Genomic DNA, 23,638 nt, shown 5'->3' on the forward strand with positions numbered 1-23,638 from the left:
TCGCCGTCCTGATTGTCGCACAAGGAGATTACAATAAGTAGCGTAGAGCAGCTATCTTTACTATCTGTCGAAGTAAAAATGCTCTTACTCGGGGAATTTACCACACAAGCGGTAATTTGATCAGCCACTGGAATATAACACACGACGTCTTTGGGAACAAGACCCGAGATGTTGCTGCCGCCCCCGTTTCTGTTTGGAGCTGCTGTGAATCGGCCCAAACGGCTATTGCCTCGTCTCCCAATCACACTGCCCACTGCCCACTGACGGGGATTATCAGTCAGTGGCTCAGCTGCTTTCCCAGCGATTTTTACCTAGCTGACGGGCCAAGCTCAGGTAGGCTAGACTGGTACAAGCACTTGTAGACCTTGAATGTGGCCCGTGCTGACTGGCAGCTTTCAAGGTCTACTGTCGCTGGTCTTGAACGGTGAAAAGCCATGAGTAAAGCTAACTGAATTCATCAACTTGGTCAATTGTCGGTCGTTCAGTGAAGCGACGGGTAGATTCTTGTTTCTGCGGTTCATTCGTAGGATTTCCCTATGGCCTCTCATTTTTCATAATTCTCCAATTGCAGGCAGGCAGGCAGGTATGAGCTTGACAGCGACATTAGCTAGGGCGTCTCTTCGAAACTCAGTTTTGTTGAAGAGATGCCCACGTCCAACGAGGTGGAAACCTGATCCATATGCCTTTAGAACTTTGGCTACAACAGCAAAATATGATGAGGCTGTCAACAGGATCAGAAATATTGGCATTATTGCTCATGTAGATGCTGTATGTATACTCGGATGCACATACCGTTAGCTAAATGGAAACATATCTCTAATTCAGCATTTTAGGGCAAAACAACCACTACAGAAGCCATGCTCTACAATAGTGGCGCCACGAGACATCTTGGAAGTAGGTCATCTTACAATGCATTTTTTTTATCATGATAACGAGTTTTCATTCATCAATTCTTCCTCGTTCTTATTGACTCATACCATTTCTAGATGTCGATCATGGCGACACTGTAACGGATTTCCTTCCCATGGAGATGCAGAGAGGTATCACAATCCAATCGGCTGCAATTACATTCAGATGGCCCACACCAGAAAGAATGAAGCAGGGCGAGGCGGAACACATTGTCAACCTGATAGACACTCCGGGACATCAAGATTTCCGATTCGAGGTTGAACGGTGTATCCCCGTTCTGGACGGCGCCGTCTGTATCATTGATGGTGTTGAGGGTGTAGAAGCACATACTGAACGTGTCTGGTCATCCGCGCACGACTTTAAAGTGCCACGGATAGTTCTCGTCAACAAGCTCGACCGCGATGGTGCCTCATTCAAGAAGTCTGTGCAGGATATTGGCTTGAAACTCGGCGGCATGCCCCTGGTGTGTCAAATACCGTGGTGGGAAAACGATTCTGTCAAGGGTGTCGTTGATGTCATCACTCGATCCGTCGTCAGCTGGGGAGGACATGGAAGAGATGACCCAACTGACTTGGCGAAACGAGTGCCCCCTTTTCAAGACGAAATCGAACGCGCTCGAGACAATATCATTGAGAGGCTGTGTGAGCACGATGATGAGCTGATGGAAGCGTGGACAGAAAAGGGCAAAGATCTTTCTGCAGAGGAGATCAGAAAGAGCATCCGCCGCGTCATCGAGGATGGCGAAGCGAGTATCATCCCCGTCTTCGCCGGAGCCAGTCTGAAGAATATTGGCGTGGCACCCCTTTTGGACTCTGTCAACCATTACCTACCTAGTCCTAGAGATCGACCAGATCTCAATGTTCGTGTCGGAACAAGCATTATGCCTTTGTCACAGGTCATTAATGAATCCAAGGATCAGAAAATACAAGCCAAGAAGAGGTCTCCAATCGAGGCAGTAGCATCCGTGTTCAAGGTCGTCAATGATCCACGACGCGGAATGCTGGTCTTTATCCGGGTGTACCATGGAGAAATCAAGAGAAATGCTCACATGTGGAACTCCAACCTGCAAGACTTTGAGAAACCTCTCAGTATCTCACAGATTTCGGCCAAGAATCACATCGACATCCCTCACTTGTCTGCAGGCCAGATTGGTGCCCTGACTGGGCTTAAAAAGGCTCGTACTGGTGACACGCTGCTGGTGTATACAGGAAACAAGACTCCAACTGGAAATGTGGCACATGTCAAAATTCGACCTCCTGAGATACCTCCCGCAGTAGCGTTCCTGGTTCTTGAACCGTTAACCCCCTCGGGCACCAAAGCCTTGGAGACTGCTCTAGACAACTTATCTCGAGAGGATCCAAGTATAAGATGGTCTCTGAACGAAAAGGCAGAGCAGTACACGGTATCTGGAATGGGAAAATTGCATCTAGAAGTGGCCAGGGATCGCCTAGAAAACCACTACAAGGTGGAAGCGCACTGGGGAGGTATCGAAGTGGAGTACAAAGAATGCGTCTCAGAATCAACCGGCATACACAAGGCAGTCTTTGACAAGGTAATTGCTGGCAAAACTGGCAAGGCGGCTTGCAGTGTTGAGATACAGCCCTTGGAACGCCACGAGGTGGAAGCGCTTGCACAGTCCCATACAGAGAGAGATGGCAACATCATCCAGGTCAACTTTTCAGGGGAATTGCCGGTCGATACCGAGGAGATCCGGCCTCACCTGATCAACGGTGCCATTGCGGCTCTAGCGAGAGGTCCTCGAAGGAACTCTCCTTTGAACCAATGCCTTGTCACCATCACGTTTGATGCCGAGACCGATTATTTTGGTGCAACACCACCTGGCCATTTCGTTGGTGCTGCCAATCAAGCTACTCGAACAGCACTAAAGGATGCACACAAGCAAGGAAATGTTGCCGTATTGGAACCAGTCATGAAGGTGACTATTGCGCTTCCAGAGGCAGCGGCCGGTGCAATCCAGCATGACCTGCCTTCTTCTCGGGGCGGTCACGTCCTAGAGGTACGGGATCTGCAAGATGCGAACGCACGTGACGAGAGCCAGATCGATGTTTCAGAAATCTATGCTCCGCCAGATCCTTACGAGTTCCAGACGACTTTGCGGGAGACGCGCAAGGGCAGCTTGCGCATGCTTGAAATTGTGGCACAGGTCCCGCTCGCCGAAATGCTCGACTACGACAGCCATTTACGCAGCAAGACTGCCGGACGGCACACGATGACGATGCATTTGGACACGTTCGAGAAGGTCACGGGTTCTCGCGAGAAGGCTCTGTGATTCATAATGTCGCAATGAACTGCCCGCAATTTTGTATAAACATATTGTATCATTATATCTGTATCGAAAGAAATCTGTCTGTACGCAAGATTCTGGCTGGAATCTCGGTCTTTGAAGGACAATTCAAGAACAAAAGCCTCGAGCACACACCATGCAATACTTTCAAGGGGTACCATGATTTTGTTTTGATTCTGTGAGCCTCCTCATTTCAAGATTTCGGCGTGTTGACGGCGTCAAAGACCACATAGCCAATGTTGTTTTAGGAAGAGATGAACTCTGTAGTTCAATCCTCCGGCGGTCAGGGAAGTTATTAGACATTGGCTGATGGAGCGTCAAAGTCTGAAGAACCTATGCCTGGTTTCCATGCAAAGCTCCGAGTTCCCAGCGGAGGCGAATTTCCATGTCTCATCAATAAGATTACTGTTCTTTGGTAACCAATGCGGACCGTATTGTTAATAGTGATACTCGTTGAACGGACCCCAAGGATAAAGAATGAAATTAATTGGTAAACCTATGATAGACCCTGGACCCGTAATTGAGTTGATTATAGTGTACACAGTAGTAGTATACCAGCGGTATGGGTCTACTATGTACCACTAAAATGCAGGTAGTGTGCAGTAATGTAAGGTACCCATGTACCTTAACTGCAACCCCAGACGACGTCAACACCAATAATCCTCATGCAGCGCTAGATTCCCAACCGCATCTCAGACTTCACCTACCACAACTCACTCGCTGTCGCATTACCCGGGTCCTCGAGAAACCGCCCACCATGTCGCACATGGCCAATCCCCTCGCGACGGTCGAGCAGATCTACAAGTACAAGTCCTCGCTGTCAGCGCTGCCGCCGGACCTGCAAGACGCCGTCTTTTATCAGGTGCAGCTCCTGACCCAGGCCGCAGGTCTGCTGCTCCGGCTTCCACAGTCCGTGACTGCGCAGGCCAATGTCATTCTCGCCCGCGCCCTAGTCGGTGCTGCTGCCGCCACCACGGCTGCCAACGAGTCCAACTCGTCGCTCCTCTTGTCGCAGCACGAACCCAGCAATCTGTCGGCCGCCGCCCTCTTCCTCACAGCAAAACTGGGCGCGCACCCGGCGCCGCCGCGCGACCTTTGTAATGTCTATGCCTACCTCACATCGCCGAGCTCGCCTCTATTCACGCCAAACACTCCCTCCTCCGACGACGACGACGGTGCACAACAGAAACAACAGGATCCTTCATCCTACTACCTCTCCGAGACGGCATACACAACCCAGCACGACCGGATCCTGGCCGCCGAATCGCGCATCCTAGCTCTCCTCTCCTTTGACACGCACGTGGCGCTGCCACACCCGCTGGCCGTCACGTACCTGCAGGCCCTCGACTTTCTCTCGCTGCCGCGCGCCGCCGTCGCCCGCCGCGTCGTCGAGTACCTCAACACGGCCCTGCTCAGCCCCCAGTGCCTCTACCTGACGCACCAGCCCCACCAGCTCGCCGTCGCCGCCATCTACAATTCCGCCAAAGACCTCGGCGCCAAGATGCCCGAATGTGCCTGGTGGGAGGTCTTTGACGTTGATCGCGAGGACCTGGGCTTCCTGGTGGTGGGTATGCGTAGTCTCGAAGGGTGGGTGCGTAAGCAGCAAGCAGAGAATCACGGTGATTTTGATCCGGCTCGTTTAATTACGAAAAGCTTAATAATCAACCAAATGAGGAAACGAGGCCTTCCAAGCAATGGATCATCCGGCAAGGAGCTGGATGAAGAAGACGCCATGATGCAAAGTATGGATGAAATGGCTGCAAGAATAGATGCTTAAACTATCAAGATCAATATGCCTCTCTATAGCGACGGAGCTGATCAAGTATTGACCTAGGGTTATGCGAATTGGCATATGAATAAAGAGTGCCGCATTGTGAGTAGAGAGTAGAACAGCCATCATGGCTGCCTCGGATCCTTCATGATAACTTATGAAACCTAGCTGTCTGAGCCCAGTCGGATTTTTCCACCCTCACAAAATAAGGGCCGCCTTGGCCTCTCGTAAGTCCATAACTGCGTTAAACATGATGAAGCCCCTCTCTGAGCTTGATAGATAAGTCCAAACACATTAAAGGGAATACATATTTTCCTCTAGAGAATGATCGAAATTTAGGCGCTTGCCTCCAGAAGCTGCTGGAGCGTTCTGAATATCTCGATCTATATAATAATTAGCGGAAATCGGACTTGGTGATGAAGTTATGCCTCGGGTAGGTGGTTTGGGCCAATTCTTCTTCTAAGCATTATGGGGCATGAGATTTGACATACTAGATACATCAAACGATGCTCCTGGAACTCGACCAGAGCACGGTCCAAGACTTGGGTTTCTGCATGGGCTTCATTGAAACGCTTCATATGCTCCGAGTAGAGAGACAGATCCTCTTCCCCTTGAACTCTTGTGTGCGCCTCTCGGAGTCCCTGATTGGCGCGACGGTGAATATCGAGTTTCTTGCAATCCAAGCCCACGGGTAACCACTCCAACTTTTGCTTGGCCTTCTCGAGCAAAATACGGCGCTTATTGTCCTTGACATTCTGGCATATGGCGACAGACTGGTCAATGACACGTAATAGATTGAGCGGTGTCATGATCTTGGTATCGTGTATAAAGGCCCGTAATCCTCCCAACTGTGAGATGACTGTCTTCTTGACAACTTGCAGGCACAGGGATCTGTCAAGTATAGTGTAGTCCAGCTCTGATGCGTTGAAGTCGTCTTCGTAAAATGTACATGTTAGCCCTTCACTCGACATGTCCTTCCAGCCCGCTTATACTTACAAAGTCCTTCAACATTGACAATGCTGTCATTCCAACGGGTTCCCGGGCAGGCCGACTTGAGCCAAGTGTTTGCTGCCTCTTTGGCTACTTGGTGGACTGTATTGGCCACAACGCACAGTGTTTCGGGCTCAATGCCACGCAATCGTTTCTCGGGATACTCTTGATACAAGTCTTCAAGAGACTTATTCTTGATTAATCCCAAGTTGGCAATGGCTTCCGGGTTTGCTGTTGTCCATGCCACTCGTTGTAGTCCAGGAAGGGGCTTGGAGGGTGCCCCAAAAGTGGTGGCAGGCTTTGTAGCTTGCGCACCACTGAGTATTCCAGCCCGATGAAGAGATGATGAGTCGTTTTTTGAGGGAAGATATTGTGTCTGCTGCTCCAGCTTGATGAGTGGGGTGAGACCTTGTTGCAAATCTCGAAATGACTCTGAATTGAAGCCAATCTGTTCCATTGTTTGTAGTGCAGCAGCGTCAAAAGCCAAAGGCTCTTGCTTCAAGCTGTGTGTTAATCCGCTGTACGGCTGTGTATTTGGCTGAAACATCCCTGGCGCACTTTGAATCTGTTCAGAAGTGTCATCTTGGGTCAGATCAATGATCTCTACCTTCTTTGGTTGGCTAAAGGTAGCTCTGTGCCTTCCAACATGATTGTTTTGCAGCTTAATTGGAGCATCTCGTGGTGGACCGTGACCATTTGCTTCGTGCGCTTGTCGTTCGACTCTGCGAACTTCCTGCATTGCTTCGGTATGGGCTCTCTGAGCATTATCCACTGCTCTCTGACAGGCCATCTGTTCTTCGTTTAGTGTTGTGTGGCCGGCCATTCTGGCGTCATCGTGAACTCTCTGCGCTTGCATCTGTGCTTCCAGGAGGGCTCTCTTTGCCACGTTGTTGACTCTCCGCGCTTCGTTTAGTGCTCGATTCAGGTTTCTTCGAATTTTTCTCGGCGCACGGAGTTCCTTTATGGCTGCCTTCTCACGTTGTCGGCGCTTTTTGCGCGCATTCTTACTCTTGCCCTGGCCCCAGCCTGGATTGGTTGATGCTGATGCTGATCCAGACATGACCTTGTTTGGTGTTGGTTTTGGTCCGCGAATTTTTCTGTCTGAAAGTGGTTTCTGATTTTGTACTAATAAAGACCAAGTAGAAAATAGAAAGCGTTGGCAGACTTGTTTGGGAGCGCGCAAACGCACAAGGTTTGTTGACGGGAAGGCGTTTGTCGAGGTTGTTGGAGGGGGGGCAGTCAGTCACTCGACAGCTTCCACGGAAACGGGCAAACAGAGTGAACTGGAAGTGGTGGTTAAAATTCAGGGTGGAATGTTTTGGGTGAGATTGTTATCACTGTGGTGATCACTCTACTTGAATAACAGCAGTTGCGACGACGTTCAGTTGGGTCCTTCCCTAGAACGTTTGGGAAACACGGATATTATATATAGCTTCCAATTCATTATGAAACTGTTTTACTAGCCTGACTCGCACCGTCATAGTGTGAATCACCGAAGCAAATTCCCAACGTCTTGCAGTCCAATATTCTCTACCGACGTGGGATTGCCGCCCCGATCTATTCGGCCCCAACCAGCAACCCAACCCGGGAAGACGCCGCCGTACCCTCGCGCTTCCTCGCCGTCCTCCGGCGCACTGTTCGGCCGAACGATACCTGTGGTAGAGCTGGTGCTTTCAAAGTCGTAATTGGTGTCTTCGCTACTACCCTTCTTTCGTCTCAGTCTTCTTGCTGCTCTCATCTCTTGTGCCTGCTGCGCTGCAATCTCGGGTGAAGTCATGATGCCGACCCGTTGATTCCTGCCCCAATGCTTTGTTCGCGAATAAAAAAATCCAGCTGGCTGTCCACCCGAGAATGGATTCCACCATCTCTTTTTCAGGGCGACAATACTGCCGTTGCGTCCTGAATTATATGAAGTGGGTGCTTCTCCGGCGAGTTCCTCGAGAGTCTTGCCTTTGGTCTCGGGTATCAACAAGGACACAAAGGTTCCACACAGCATGAAGAGGGCAAAGATTTGCATCAGTCGGTCGAGCCAAGGGGAGCAAGCGCTACCTTGGCAATTTGCTGGCGAGTCCTTGTTGAGCAGAGGAATGGATACAACTTGGGCGATAATGGCCCCAATCTTGCCCATTGCCGCCGACAGACCATGACCCGAGGATCGATAACGTGTAGGATAACACTCGCCTGGTACAATGAATGTTGTGGTATTCGGGCCCCAGTTGAAGCAAAATTGTGCAACTACATACAAGGCAAGCATCCCGCCTTGGTTTAGATGATGATAATAAAAGCCGAGAACGCAAAATATAATGGTGAGAAATACGAAGCCAATGATCTGGAGTGGCTTTCGTCCCAGTGTATCGATCGTGAAAATCGCTGTCCAGTATCCTGGCAACGACCCTGCGACGGTAAGGATAATCATTCCTACGGCATTATTGTATAGTTGCTCGTAAAGGGTGCCCCCGTTGGCATAACCTATGGCATGAAGAACGATGGAGTTATTCAAGCCAAGGCCATAAAATGCAAGATCCTAGGCTCGAGTCAGTATGAAATAATAGTCATGATGCAGATCGATAACAAACCAAGAAGAACCAAGACAAGGTGGTGCCAATGAGCACTCTGGCATTCTCCCACTTGCCGAAATACGAAAACAGATCCGGCCAAGATGCAGACGGTATATTCAATGCAGGCGATGCGACCTTTTTCATTCTTGCCCGCTTGACCTCATCAACCTCTCCTTCAGACTTGCTTGCCATATATGCTTTGATGTCTGCATCTGCTTGCTCAACATCCTTTGCTACTTCAAACGTGTATCGCGGTGTTTCGGGGATTGTGATTCGGTAATAGAGTGCGAAACAAGCTGGAACTGCCCCAACGCCGACGATGATTCTCCATGCACGGTCTGCTGCGATCTGACAGGCGTTGTTGCAAGACGCTGCATTTGGAGCTGCGAGATAGGCGTCCTTGAAAGCGACCGTTACAATCAGCGCCACAATTGCAGCAAGAAGTTGACCCAGTCCCTGCATGCTGAAGACGGCAGCCATCATTGCTCCTCGCCATCGTGTTGGTGCAAACTCGGATGTAATGACGGAACTTAGGGGATAGTCGCCTCCGATGCCAATGCTAAGACACAATGTCAGCCAGTCCAAAGCCATACATCTGACACTACAGCCTTACCCCATTATGACTCTCCAAAATGTCATCGAACCTGTAAAAGTCACGGCTTGACTTGGTGCCACGAGGCACGATGCCAATGTTGCTACTACAATGATGCCGAGCTCGACTCCGTACATGCGCCGGCGACCGTAAACATCTGCTAGCCAACCAAAGAGTAGCTGGCCAACCACTATCCCTGCGCTCGTTGATGCCTTCAATGTTGTGCTGACCGGCGTAGGCAGTGTCCCATAGTTGCCTCCGTATCCATTCTTTGCATCCTCCGGCGACCCCTGCCAAAAGACAACGCCGAGCAAAGTGGTGATGAGGTTGATGGCGAAAATATCGTACGAGTCGAGAAAGAAGCCAATCCCGGCGACGGCAATGGCTCTGACGTGATACAGCCCGAAAGGAATCTTGTCAATCTCGGAGAGGGCCAGCCTCCTTCGTAGATTCGGATCCTTGATGTGGCTGAAGTCGTTGAAAAAGTTATGAAATGCCCGATTGCCACCGTAAGTCCGAACATGTGCAACGGGCATTGCCGGCTCCGGAAGCATGTCCATCGTGATATTGTTCGTTCTCCGATCGGGAAGGGGGAAAACCCCGTGGTTGTACTTGGTCGAATATAAGACGTGCCCGTACGGACACGGCTACAGCGGCCCGCCCGGCTCAGAATCTCAAATTACCGCCCAAGACATTGAAAAACGGGACACCGAGTAATTGAGACTAATCAATGCTGGAAGATATCCACGGTCGCGTGAGAAATGGTGTAGTTGTTCAGATTCCCCGGAATAAACAAGTAATCAGGCTTTTGCAAGAATACGAGAAAGTCAGCAAGGAAGGAAGATCGGCATGGGGGTATGTACAGTAGTGCAGCAGTGTAAAAGAAGAAAAATAACCAGCAACAACATAAAATGCAGATGATGTGCATTAATAGGAAGCACCAGGCACCCCTGGCTCTTTTATGCCCACAGCCTTAAACCGGCCACATCCCAATCGTAAAGGCAACAACTAAGCTGACAGGGCCCTTTCTTGTCCAATCTAAAGCGGTGCCGGGCAGCGTGCAACGAATATCGGACGCCAACGATCGTGCCGCCCTTTTATGGTGGCAGGGATTCATTGCGCAGCTGACCAGGTGCCGGTTGGGGGAAGAGAGAGGGAGGGATGGTCGGATGCATACTCACGATCTGGGGCAAGGCTTGATTTTTACTGATAAGTGTTAACTTTCAACCAAGGCAATATGACAACTTGACCGACTCGATCGGCTTTGAAGAAAGGGTTCAAAATCGCAATTTCTCCATGGCTCTGGCAGTCCCCGGGCTGGTAGACCAAGAGAAGCTGGCCTCAACGGCAATTGTTAAAGAGAAGAGCAGCAGTGGAGTGTGCTGGGGATCAGGACATTGGTCTCGAACTCTCGCCTGCAGCTCTTGGGGGGGTCCTCGGTGTCCATCGGAAGCTTACCGAGCTCGTCAATCCGCCAAAAACGTGGGAGCAGAGTCTATTAGCTGTACTAGCTTCTTGGTACCTGGCGACCCTTGGAGCCAAAATGAATACTATTTCCAATACTATTTCCATTTGCGGTGGGCAGGCAGGTGGCTAGGCTGTCGGCTAACTCGACGGGGGATTCCTCTAACGGTTTCTTTCTGGCATATTTTCATCAAGGTATACATATTGGATCAAAGGCTGTGTGGATTCATTATTGTGATTCGAGGCTATATCGACCAACCCGAAGGACCTTTTGGCCCTGTCTGGCATGCCAGCCCTTGTCGTGAGATCCTTGAAGTGACCATATACCGCCTGCAGTGGTGGGTTTCTTCCAAGCTATGCAAGCTCGATCATAATAAGTAGCTCCTAATTATGGAGTAATTCTCGGCTACGCAGACTTGCAGTCAAACACATGGACTTGATATTCAGCAGGCAACGCTAAACTTCTTTGTTGCTAGTCGGCGTTATAAGTCAACCTTGGGAGAGCCCCACGCTGCTGAACAAGATGCTGCGTTGACATCTTGCAGACAGTTCGGTAAAAGGAAAAGAAAATAAATTTAGACAAGTACTTGATCATGCCACTTCTGCGCATTTTCAGCCGTTGTCATATTTGTTTTGTTACCGTTTATGTTGGCGTCAGCCCCGGATTCTTCTAGCATCAGGCATACATATGGCTCGAAAAAGCCCCCAAGCCCCAACGAGCCAATCAGATCACAGGATACAACAACGTGCTCGATCAACACGTCAGTGAAGAAAGCGACTGGTTTACCGAAAGCCTCTTCAGGTTCCATTCGCTGCCGAATCGAGAAGAGAGACCGTCCTATCGGACTCGACACGACTGCAACGACAGCCCGACATGTGTTTCAGTAATCCTTGGCTCACCGGGGCTGTCTTTTGCCCTGCTTTCATCATGTGGTCATTGAGGCAGCAAGTATATTACATCAACGCCTCTTTTTTGTTCTCTCATCTCCGAAATGTAGTAGATAGGATCCTCAACCATTTTCTTTTCAAGTTTTAGGACTGCACAGACATGCCCGCAATGCATGCAGGACGCGTGGCGTATGCTCACAGCTGAATCAATAATTATAGTAATAAAATCGGTTTCTGCAGAAATATTGCCTTGAATGTGTCATTTGTTTGAACGCAGATTTTCAGCCTGATCCTAGCAGGACATACGACGAGATGGATGAGGAAGCAGAAGACTTCCTTTCCGTCACAAAGGTTCCATACTCGAGGAGTGGTAGAAGCATACATAGGGGTGAGGTTTGCCTTCGGAAACTAGTGATATGATCTCAAAACATGTATACTTGGCCTTATGACCCTATTTAAGCCGATTATATAAAGTTGAAATAGCAATCCTTTAGCACCCTCATATTCGTAGGCGTTCTGCCTCTGCCAAAAACCAACATCATTCCAAAGACTACTTGAAATGAATGGCATACTTCGAATCGAAATCAGAATTACTCAAGTCATGACGCAGTATATTCAGATGCCTATTGTTATCTAGTTTGACACAGCATAGCATTGATTGATTGGTTATGCCTCTGAACGACAAGTCTGCTGAAGGGGAACTGCTCTCTACGTATTGCACACAACTCCATATAGTCTACTTGTACAGTATCTGGATGTATACGGCACTGTGTCTCCATCAAGCACTTTCGGGTCCTTGACGCTAAGATTTTCACATCATTCAAGGTTGACATCAGCGTTATCAAAAACATTATACAGTCTTACATGTCTTAGCACTCGACTTTTCTTGGTTCAAAATTTTTCGACCTCAATCAGTCTTTCAGAGGCTCCATCACTTCCACCGACAGATTCCCTCGCAGTCGTATTCTGGGTATTCCCTGGTCCTAGACGCCCGAAAACATGGAATCCTTTGCACTGGCAGCAACACATTCCGGGGCCATAAGCCATATACACACGGTCCAAATTGGCCCAACAGCTACCGGAGTCGCAAGGGAGGCCCGCATTGCAGTCACGGTCGTTGTGATTGGTTGGGTCGCCGTAACCTGCATAAAGAGCTTCTTTGGCAAAGAGAGAAGGATGGCATGAACAGGAGAGGGCACGGCGATCTCCTTATTATCATCATCTCCTATTTTTCTTCCTTGGCACTCATTTACTCGCCAAGAAATCAAGGGCGTCAATTAGGATATGGTTAGGTGTAGATGCATGGTGGCAATGCTGCCAATGGCGGAAGGAGGATTATGATAATGGAATGTCATAATTTAAGCAATGAGCAAGCGGTCAATATGAAATGAATGGAAATGAATGGTGTCATTGATTCACGTATGTAGTCATTGACAATTGAAAGGTAGTCATACCCATCGCCCAAACCCCGCTTCATCTGATTCTGTTATAAATCTCTTAATTCCATTCTCTCTTCAAGTTGATCGAACAAGAGCAACATGATGCCGATATGAGCGAAACTCCAAGCAAAATGGGGTCCGGCTCGGGTTCAAATCTACCAAGCTGTAATGTCTTCAACCTCTGCTTCGCCGAACACACTAGACTTGGTCATCTGTCCCACAGAAGCAGCTTCTACAACATCGCCTTCCTTCTCCATGATGTCAGGGAGAACCTCTTGGAGGAAATCCAGAATATACTTGTTCACCTGCTCGAATTGCAGCAGGAAAGCATCGTGGCCTTCCTGACTAACAATTTCCTTCAATCTGGAGTTCTTGACGTGCTGTGCAATCTCCTGCTGCTCCGCGAATGTGAACAGCCCATCACTTTCGATACCAAGAACGAGCGTGGGCTGTTCAATGAGCGCCAGGGCCTCGGGGACGGAGTCCGCGCGGTAACGAGAGACATCGTGAGTGTCGAGCTTGCGCGTGATGGCAATGTAACAGTTGCTGTCGAATCGCTTGACGAATTTCTGTCCTTGGTAGCGCAGATATGACTGTGCAGAAAAGTATGTCGTAGTGGGGGGCCTATCGCCACCCGTCAAGCTCTCCTTGGGACCCGAAAATTGCGGATCCGCTGATGCGACTGCGACAGGTGCTTCGCCGGGCTTGGCTGCCTCTGCTTTCGTTTGGCTTGCAAAGCTACTAGAGCGCGACACAGAAGATCTAGTCACCTTGTGCCCATCATTGTGGATGTGGAAGTGAGTCTCAGATGGTGTGGTGGACCTTGGGTTTTCTGTAATGGTTTGCCTTTTTGCTGGGTCGGGGATGTTGCGGCCGAAACGCGCCTCAAAGGAGTTTCTGCTTCGGTAGGTGAGCAGTGCGGACATGCGAGCCGCGCCGAGACCCGTGACTGGCTGATCTTCGAGGGTATAGTAGCCATCGTCGTACTTGGGGTCAGCGTAAATGCTCTGACGCTGGGCCTCGCCCCAACTAATGCACCAAGCACTGTGACGACTCGACGTTGCGATCGGCACGATGCAACGAACATAGTCCTTGCCGAAATATGCCCACTCAAGAACGAGCATTCCGCCCATAGAACCACCTATAACGGCGGCGACCTGACGAACACCTAGATCATCAAGCAGCAGTTTGTGCAGACTGTCAGGAATTAGTGTGAAGTTTGCATCCTGCGAGATGGCATGATCCTTACTTGACATCGTCTCGAATCGTGGTCAATGGGAACTCAGGACCATATCTCTCATTGTCAGGGTTGCCGTCCTTGGCAGTCACAGGACTGGCAGTGCCGTACGGGCTTCCCAAGCTGTTCATGCAGATAACGAAGAACCTCGAGGTATCAAAGGCTCGCCCAGGACCACCTAGGAGAGGTCCCCACCAATCACTGACATCGGCACTTCCCGTCAAGGCATGGCATATGACCATGGCATTGTCACGATTTGGGGACAGTTTGCCCCGAGTGGTGTAGGCAAGTGGCACATTTTGGAGAGTGACGCCCGACTCCAACGTGAAAGAAGGGATAATGGCAATCTCCTGGTCTGGAATCAAGGCTGCGAACGGATTTTCGGGCTGTTGCCGCGATCTTTCTTGCAGGTATTCAGTCACCATTCACTTTTCGAGGGATGGACAGACTCATGAACTGACCGTAGCTGGGTTTGCTAGTAGCACCGTTTTCGGCAGCCATTTTGCGACTGTGGCGGGCTGCGACGCCTGGTTTGGGAATCTTTGAACGGCGTTTAGTGAGGGAGACTGTGCCAGGACTTGTAATTATCCGGGCTTGTAAAATGATGGAATGATCAGGAGAAAGAGAGAGAGAAAAGATTGACTCGGTGCAGAAACGTTCCAAGCCTCGAGAGTTTTTATCTTTATCAAATGTAGTCACTAATCCTTGCCCCTCTGTATGACTCTTGGATGGTATTAATGGGAAGCCGCCAACTGATTTTTGGCTTACCTAAGTCCGAGCAGCGGCCGGCTGTTTCCCGGCTTTTGGGGGCGGCAAGCGACAAGTAAAAGCTACTATGCTCACACGACAAACGCCTGGGCACGGCCGAGTACATGCAACTTTGAGCGTTATCGCTGCAGCCCCGCTAGCCCCAAAACGAAAGTAAGCATAGCGGGTCTTGTATTGACGTATGTACTTCCGTAGCCTTCCCTGCTGTGCTTGGAGGAGGCCGTGCGTGTCTTTTCCTTGACGAAAGGCTGAGCTGACTGACAATCGCAAGCAGCAACCTTAGAACTCCAGCCAAGTCTACGCGAAAGCTTGGACGCGATTCCCACGTCCAGCTTCTTTGTCTGACGGCAAACGCTTCAAACAGGCCACGACTTTTTGGCAGATTTCAACTCGGGCGCGAATTGAATTTTTCGAAATCGACTGATGGACTGCCACATCACTTGAATCACTGCCTTTTCTTTCAACTCCGCCCACCCCAAAGCTTCCGCCATTCCTTTCCTCAACCGTTTCAACCCTGCCCATTTCCCTGCCTCTGCAGTGGCAGCCATTGAGCATTTCCTTTGTCACTTCGTCGCATCGCCTCAAATCGCATCACGATTCGAAATCTCCTAGGCAGCCGACCACGCAATTGATCCCGGCATCATTGCCAGCGCCCTTTTCACCAATGCGACATCCAGCGGCACCCTGCTAAAGCCCAGTCGCGAAGCTTCGGGCTCTGCTGCTGCATTCTTTGCCGATAATCTGGCCAGCCATCAACTCCAGCCGCAACGACGACAAAAAGCTTCCACGCTGCCCGATTCCACCGACGAGCACAAATCCTCCGTACCCTACTCGTATGTCGCTCGACCTTGAAATATGTCTGGATTCATGATGACCAACACTTTACAGTCCCGCTGGAGCTGGCCAAGATGCCTCCCAAGCGCAAGAGGAACGACGTGAGCGAAGGAGCTGGGCGTCCATCCCCACATCGCCCATCCGACACAAACATGGCTCAGCAAGAAAGGGACAACTCAGATAACCGCCGCCGATCTGGCGCTGGTGGCCGCAACGGTAGAGGGCGAAACAATGAACGGCGATCTTCTTTCAACAATTCCAACAACTCCAACAATCGTGGCCCCATCTCACCAACCTCAACACGGCCTCCCAGCTCCTCGTCCCAGATTTCGCATCCGGCCCCCAGTCAGCCTACCCCAACGATAGCAGCAAACACAGTAGCCCAGTTGCCTCAACAACGTTTGGCGCCTCTACCGACCAAGTACAGTTACGCCGTGCTGACCGATGCACGACTCGAAACTTGGCAACAATCCGGACGCCAGGAAGTTGTGCAGCATGGTATTGCGTCGAGAGATGACGAAGACATTGAGGAGGTGTCGACGATATCTCAGGAATTCGCTCGAGCTGTGCTTGAGCATCGCCTTGACCCTGTCGATGCCGGTGCCTGCATGAAGGAGATCCTCGGCCCAGACCCCGAAAACGAAGACGATCGAACAAGTTGTGAGTTTGATGCTCATAGCTTGTTCGCAGATAGTATCTCTGTCTTCGTCGACACTGGTGGCGAGCATGATCGTAACAAAGGTATCATCAACCCCCTACTTACAGCAGACTTCCGGGATTTTGTGTTTGCGACTGGAATATCTGCCAAGTTGCTACGACAAGTCTTGGACGTCCAAGTCGTGGAAGAACTGGGCCTGACCAAGGGGACCTTCTCCAAGATGCGAACGCGCCACGCCACAAACTCGCTCTATCGACAGTCCAACTACAATCTACTACGTGAGGAGTCGGAAGGTTTTGCCAAACTCATCACAGAGCTTTACTCGACAGCTCACGCCATGAATCAGGAACAACTCACAAAGGAACAGGTAGAGGCTGGTTTTGAACGTGTCAAGGGTCTCATTGGCACCTTTGACCTTGATGTTGGACGAGTATTGGACATTGTCTTTGATGTCTTCGCCTCAACCATGATGAGAACATACCGCTATTTCACCATGTTTTTAAGAGTCAGTTCCTGGTGGCCTCGAGAGCAGAGTATCCGATATGATCCTGTGCGGACCGGGGGCCTGCCGAGATGGGCCTTGCCAGGAGCTGCGTTTCTCCCCAGTCCCGAGGAACAGGTCATCATGGACGAACAACGACAAACGCGCGATGTAGCCTTCTGGGACAGAGCTCGTGAAATTCATCTTGATGCATTCTTCGAGCTCGGAGGCCGGCGAGCCGGTGAAACGGAACTCGAGGCATTTTCTGTTTCCGCAAAGTCTGCCACATCCAAAGATTACTCAATCGACCCCGTTGAGTGGGTTGAGACCACAAAGACGTTGCCGCCGTCTGGAAATCGGGTTGCTGCACAGCTATATGGGTTCAAACTTCAATACTTCATCTCCCAGGCTCGCGACAAGGAAGACACCGTACCAGCCAATCTCTTTTTCCTGGCTGCATACCTCATCAAGATTGGATTCATCTCTCTGCCGGACTTGTATGCACACATCTGGCCTGACGACGACAAGATGGACGACGTGAAAGAGAAGCGAGCCCAAGAACTCGAGGAAAAGGAGAAGAAAGACAGGCAAGGTGCTGAGCCCAATGCGCTGCTGAAAGCGGGAGCATTACCGGACGACACTGCTACGACAGCTCCCACAACACGCACGCGTGAGGCAACTGCTACCAAATCTGATGCCAATCAGAAAGACACACCCGGCAATGATAACACACCGAGCGAAACTCTTCCAGAGCCCAAGGAAGTTCTCAAGGTTGACTTGTTAAACCACCTTCTACTCGTGGGCGCCATTCCAGAGGCTCTCTTCATTCTTGGTCGCATCAACTGGCTGACTGACGCCTACCCCGACGAAGTCATTGCGCCCATCAACAGGATTCTTCTGTACTCTATCGATAAAGTATACCGGGAGACTCTCCCCAAGCCGGCGGATTCTACTATTGTCGATGTGGCAAAGAAAGACCTTGCTCCGGATCACGCCATGCCCAAAGGCACTCTGAAACTGATCGACCGACCGCTGCCCAAAGCCTTGAAGTGGCCATTTGCTGATGGAAGTGCAAAGAATGTTCGCTACGAGCACTACTTGAAAGAATGGACAGACAATGTGCCGATATGCCAAACGGTCGACGACGTTTTCACATTGTGTGGTACACTTCTCAATGTCTCTGGCGTTCAGATTGGCAAGTCTCACACTCTCCTCAAGAAGTTGGCCGCAATTGGTGCCAAGAGCCTTGGGGAGGACAAATCACCGCGGAACCTTGACAGATGGCGCGATCTGCTCAAGCGAACCATATTCCCTGCACTGAACCTGACTACCAGTAACGTTGATGTGGTCAACTCCGTGTGGAGTCTTCTTAGATACTTCCCTGTGGACGTACGATACAACATGTACGCAGAGTGCTACGAAGGTTCGATCTCCAGGCTCCCCGCAATGGCGAAAGCTTTCAAGTATGCGCGGCTCGATACCTTGTCCGTACTGAAGCGTCTCTCCAAAGAGAATCTTGCCAAGTCTGCCAAGTCCATGGCCAAGGTGGCGCTATTCTCCCCTGGAGTCGTCTGCAAAGTTGCTCTGGACCAGATTGAGGCGTATAGCAATCTCATCGAGGCATTCGTCGAGTGTACTCGTTATTTCACGGATCTGGGATACGACGTGCTTGTTTGGTCGCTGATGAGCTCCCTGGGTGGCAAGCAGCGAAGCAGAACCCAAGAAGGATCTGTTCTTCTTACCAGCAGATGGCTGCAGGCTCTGTCCAAGTTCTCTGGCAAGGTCTTTCGTCGTTACTCCAACATGGATCCTACGCCCGTCATCCAATATGTCAATGACCAACTTGCCCGAGGCAACTCAACTGACCTCATCATTCTCAGAGAGTTCATCACGTCCATGGGTGGTATTGTGTCGGATGTTGACTTCACAGATACCCAACTTGCTGCCCTGACTGGAGGAGAGGAGTTACGGAAGCAAACATTTATCAACCTCGGCGATAAGCGCTTTGAGTCTGGGAAAAGTGCATCGCGTCTTATGCAAGCTCTAGTTCACACCAAGCTTGCGCCCCGCCTCTTGACAAATATCGCACAGTACAGGCAATCTGCCATCTACAACCTCCCGGAAGATGAGACACACATCAAATATCTTGCAACAGTCATTGACGACTCTCAGCAAGCACTTGTGCAATTTGTTGAACTGCTCAGAAGCAACCTGACGCCTGAACAGTTTGATGAGCTTGTTCCTAGCATTCCTCGTTTGCTGAAAGATTTTGGCATGGATCCCAGTCTCGCCTTCTTGATTGGCCGTGTCAGTTTGGCGTACTACCTAACTGGCCCGGGCGCTACTGCCGCCAAAGGTATGAGGCTCATGGGCTCCAACGAAGCTGTCCCGGATGCTGAGGGCGACGTAACCATGGATGGCAAAGAGGCAGATTCTACCTCGCCGCCATCAGCTTCAACCGCCGGCACCGACGATGCTATGGCGGTCGACGAACCTGAATCTAACGGTACTCCTTCTGCCGAGGGACCACAAGCTACAATGAATGCACGTAGGCCTAATCATTTTTCTGAGGTCCTTCGCCCTATTGTCAGCGCAGTCCAGGAACTTCTACCTCCCACCATCTGGGAACTCATCAGCCCTGACTTCTATGTCCTCTTCTGGTCGTTACAAACCAGTGACCTTGGTATTCCGGCAAGCAGTTATAATGCCGAGTCACTTCGTCTACAGAAGGAGCAGGATTTTATTAAGAAGGACCGAAGCGACATGAGCAGGCTCGGTCGTGCAAAGGCGGAACAGCGTAAGGCGGAAATCACTCAGCTTGCATCAAAGTTGGGCTCAGAGGCTACCCAGTGCCAAGAAAGGGTTAGCAAGACAAAGATGTTGCTTCTGAAATCGGCTCCGTCTTGGATGCCCGCTTCTATGTCGACGTCGCCTGAAGCAGCGGATATCCTGATTGAAGACTGTATCATGCCGCGAGTCATGCTCGGCCCCAGTGATGCAGACTTTTCTTTCAGAATGATCAAATTTATGCACGACAATCAGGTTGCAAACTTCAACATCATGGTTTTGTATGACCGCCTGTTCACTGTCAACAGATTAAGGTCCCTGATCTTTGGCTGTACGGTACGAGAAGCCGAATTTCTAGGACGTTTGATCAAGCACACCCTTGGAGACTTGTCACGATGGCACAAGAGCAAAGATGTCTTTGAGAAAGAAGCCACCCGACACGGAAAACATCCAGCATTCGCTGCTGCTTCTGTGAATGGCAAAGATGCCCCAACATCCATGGACCATGGTCACTTCAAAGATCAACTTTGGTCGTGGCATCGCAACCTGGCCGCAACTTTGAAAGCCTGTCTTCAAGGGACAGAGTGGCTTCACATTCGTAACGCAATTACGGTGCTCAAGGCAATTCTGGATTACTTCCCGGCTGTAACATTCCATGGCAAGCAGTTCCTTCAAACTTTGCAGCAGATCGCTCAACGCGAAGCTGCGACGAAAAATGATGATGACGGGCAGAATCACCGTGTTGATCTCTCCGTCACGGCGAATACTGCAGCATCCGCTCTGAAGAGATTTGAATCCAAATGGGTGATAGTGCAGTCGTTCCGCCCAAATCTGGTAGGTTCTTTTTCAGGTAACCTTGAATTTGAATGGCATATCAAACTAACCCATCTGAAGGCCGGTGACTCTACCGACGACAAAGCGGCTGAGGCTGTCAAGAACTCAAAGCAGTCTCAACTTCGGCCAGGTGCAGCAGAATTCAGACCCCAGCAATCTGGAGGCAGCACTACTCGAGGCAAGACCACCGCTGATGATGAGGACGGCGAGGTCCAGGACAGCAAAGGCCTTGCTGCGTCTGCCGCTACAGCAGGTGCTAACAGAAAGGACTCCGAGACCGATTCGCCAGCCAATGTCCAGAGACCGAGTGCTCTTCCACTTCGATCTGAGCTTGGGAAAAACTCGAGCCGCCAGTCGACGCCACCAGTTCGATCAAGCAACCCGAGCCCGGCCCCCAATGGTGGTCGCCGTGAAGCTTCCAAGCTATCTGGCTTGGCTTCGTTGCCACCTCCACCAGGATTACCAAGCAGACCAGATGTACCTATCCCGGGGCATTTCAACCAAGATGAGCGCGGTCATATTCGCATGTCGGAGCTTAATCATGCACGCGATGCTCGAGATCAAAGAGAACCTCGAACACATAGGGAGCCGCGGGAGTCGAGAGAAGTCCGGGAGGGCAGAGAAAGTCGCCCCACAGAGGCTGCAAGATCATCGCGTGGAAGAGAATCATACGGCACTGATCGGCGCTCCGGCGAGATGCCCTCGAAGGAGCCCAGTCGTTCCGAACGTGATCGATCCATGCGATCGGAATCGTCAACTCGCTGGGACCCCTCGGCAGGTGAAAGGGATACTCGACACTCTAGAGACCGTGCATCCTCAGCTACCGGTGCGCGCACTGGTGATTCAAGCCGCCCTCCTCGAGATCCACAAGCGGACACACACGCGATGCCACCCCCTGCTCAGCCCGACGGCCAGGGACCGACGGTCAACCCGGAACGTGCACGCCTGATCAACGCTAGCGACGACGGCAAAAGATCAAGCAATGCATCTTCAGAGATTATGAACCCTGCTCGAGCAGCCATCATCAACGACAGTCGAGCAAGTGGTCGGTCCCGAGATGACAGCCGCGAACGTGGTGGCCGTCCGTCCTCGCCCTCACGCAGAGAAAAGCAAGAGTCTAGGTCGAGTGACGCAACCCGTGAGGAACGTGGCGACAGGCACCGCTTCGATCAAAGTCGTACAAATCGCAACGAGCCTTCTGTCCCATCTGGGCCCAGAGGTGAACGTGACCTTGACCGGTCGGGTTCGGACCGACGTGATCACAACCCATTTGCTGGCTCGGGAGGCTCGCGCGGCGATGCTGAACATGTCAAGTCGAGTCAGCAAGATCCCAATTATGGTCGTCTCAACGCCGTACCGTCAGTGGTGGACACAACCAGCGCTCCGGATGCTCCTCGTGGCCGAGGTCGCAACATGGCTCGCGGTCCGCAGTCATCGAGTCAGCCTCCAGCGCGCTCGGATCAAAGGCATTCAAATGCCGAACACGGCAGGGGACAGTCGCCAGACAGGGGCATGCCACCTTCAGGACCAGCTTCGTCTAGAGGACGTCGCAATCCTATGCACCCTCCGAATAATCCCTCGGCCAGCAATGCGACTCCCGTCGGTTCTTCTGCACCTGGTATCCACCCAGACCGCCTTCGACACTTGAACACTGGCCCAGGCTCCAACACGAATTCATCTCAGGCGCCTTTTCCCCCGAGCGCTAACTCGGTTGCCGTGCATCCTGATAGGCTTGGCCGCATTGACGCCAACCCCCCTTCGGGCCCTGCTCAACAAAGACATGCACAACTGCCTCCATTGCAGACCCCCGAGAGGCCACAAATCCCCACTGGCCCAGGCAATCGTCAGCCTTCTGGAAGCTTGCCACCCACACCTAGCGATAGAGGAACTCCCATATCAGCACCGACTGGCCCCTCAGCTCCTAATGATCGCTCGAGGGGTGGAAGTAGACGGCAAATCGCGGGCATCAACAACTTGCTTCAGGGTTCCCAGGGGTCTGCCCCTGAATCGGTCAGTCGCAGTGGTAGCCTTCGTGGGAGAAGCTCGCGCACGAATTTAGCTGGCTCTGATGCCCAGGTACTTACGGGAGCATCACCTGTGTCCACTCCAGTACAGGAGAAGCCAGACTTGATCCCAGGATCCGGAAGAGGCGGCGCAAATGGAGAAGAAAGGGGAAGTCGTAGCGAGCGCAGCAGTCGACGACATCATGAACATGGAGAGCGGGCACGTTCGTCGCGTCACACAAGCCGTGAGCGTAGTCCTGGTCGCGATCGGAACAAAGAGCATCGCGAGTTTCGGGAGCGTGACCCGGGCACTACCGCTTCCGGCAACCAGCAACGAGAGGGTGAGAGGGAATCTCGACGTTCTGGCAGAGAAGCCTCCGGTACCGGAGCTAATAACCGCGGCGCAGAGGCTGCGGGAAGCGGCAGGGGAGACGGTATACGTGAATCACGTCACAACGACAACAGGGGCGCTGGCCGACATGAGGACCATGGTCGAGGCGGAAGTGGAGGAAGGGGCTCAGGTGCCAACAACGCTGGTCAAGCAATGGGAGCATCACGAGGGGATGAGCAGCGCCTTAGGGAACCGAGGAACGAAGATGGGGGGCGAGGTAGTCGCAAGCGCCGTAGCGAGGAGGGCGGCTATGCGGGACCGCCGTCAGAGGGCCACAAGAGACCGAGACACCATCGATAGAATCGTGCGTGGACTCCTCAGTTCTAGGGGCCAAGGTCTTTGGCTTGTAACAACGTGTGTATTTTGAAGGAAAGAGGAAAAACGGAAGCAGAAAACAGGAGGTCGAAGGATGAGAAGCAAGAGGAAATATCTAATTCGGCATTGAAAGCGATAGACGGCCAAAACAGGCATCGCTCGGCGTTCAAAGGGGGTCTACTTGTTCATGTTTTACGGTCGACGACAAACCAAGGCATCTATCTTTTGGCAGGGAGGATGGAAATCGACCAGAACAGACAAATCAGAACAACTCCAGTCAAGTCAAGAAAACATTGTTTCCAAAAGAAAGCAAATCATGAAAAATCATTTTCGTTTTCCTATTCATCAAAGCATTTTTAAGGCGCAACGAGATACCCCGCATACATGGAAAGTCCGATAAAGGGAACCTAAGAA

The 23,638-nt window shown here is 51.2% G+C and overlaps 6 protein-coding genes across 6 annotated transcripts; 3 read left to right on the forward strand and 3 right to left on the reverse strand.

The window, feature by feature from the left end:
• Positions 1-585: 585 nt before the first annotated feature.
• PFICI_04637 (uncharacterized protein) lies at positions 586-3,199 on the forward strand (the record flags this gene model as incomplete). The annotated part of the gene is made up of 3 exons (XM_007833218.1): positions 586-768; positions 834-894; positions 987-3,199. The coding sequence occupies 3 exons, from the start codon at positions 586-588 to the stop codon at positions 3,197-3,199; spliced, it is 2,457 nt and encodes an 818-aa protein (XP_007831409.1).
• A 772-nt stretch (positions 3,200-3,971) lies between these two features.
• Positions 3,972-4,991, forward strand: PFICI_04638 (uncharacterized protein; the record flags this gene model as incomplete). Its single annotated transcript, XM_007833219.1, has 1 exon — positions 3,972-4,991. One exon carries the CDS (start codon positions 3,972-3,974, stop codon positions 4,989-4,991), a length of 1,020 nt encoding a protein of 339 aa, XP_007831410.1.
• Positions 4,992-5,320: 329 nt separating this feature from the next.
• Positions 5,321-7,035, reverse strand: PFICI_04639 (uncharacterized protein; the record flags this gene model as incomplete). The annotated part of the gene is made up of 3 exons (XM_007833220.1): positions 5,321-5,368; positions 5,477-5,919; positions 5,982-7,035. The coding sequence occupies 3 exons, from the start codon at positions 7,033-7,035 to the stop codon at positions 5,321-5,323; spliced, it is 1,545 nt and encodes a 514-aa protein (XP_007831411.1).
• A 429-nt stretch (positions 7,036-7,464) lies between these two features.
• Positions 7,465-9,685, reverse strand: PFICI_04640 (uncharacterized protein; the record flags this gene model as incomplete). Its single annotated transcript, XM_007833221.1, has 3 exons — positions 7,465-8,499; positions 8,552-9,092; positions 9,147-9,685. 3 exons carry the CDS (start codon positions 9,683-9,685, stop codon positions 7,465-7,467), a joined length of 2,115 nt encoding a protein of 704 aa, XP_007831412.1.
• A 3,386-nt stretch (positions 9,686-13,071) lies between these two features.
• Positions 13,072-14,654, reverse strand: PFICI_04641 (Homoserine O-acetyltransferase; the record flags this gene model as incomplete). The annotated part of the gene is made up of 3 exons (XM_007833222.1): positions 13,072-14,113; positions 14,166-14,556; positions 14,615-14,654. The coding sequence occupies 3 exons, from the start codon at positions 14,652-14,654 to the stop codon at positions 13,072-13,074; spliced, it is 1,473 nt and encodes a 490-aa protein (XP_007831413.1).
• Positions 14,655-15,829: 1,175 nt separating this feature from the next.
• PFICI_04642 (uncharacterized protein) lies at positions 15,830-23,209 on the forward strand (the record flags this gene model as incomplete). The annotated part of the gene is made up of 2 exons (XM_007833223.1): positions 15,830-20,515; positions 20,576-23,209. The coding sequence occupies 2 exons, from the start codon at positions 15,830-15,832 to the stop codon at positions 23,207-23,209; spliced, it is 7,320 nt and encodes a 2,439-aa protein (XP_007831414.1).
• Positions 23,210-23,638: the final 429 nt, after the last annotated feature.

Source organism: Pestalotiopsis fici (assembly GCF_000516985.1).
Source record: "Pestalotiopsis fici W106-1 unplaced genomic scaffold PFICI_Scf_3, whole genome shotgun sequence".
Taxonomy (NCBI): domain Eukaryota; kingdom Fungi; phylum Ascomycota; class Sordariomycetes; order Amphisphaeriales; family Sporocadaceae; genus Pestalotiopsis; species Pestalotiopsis fici.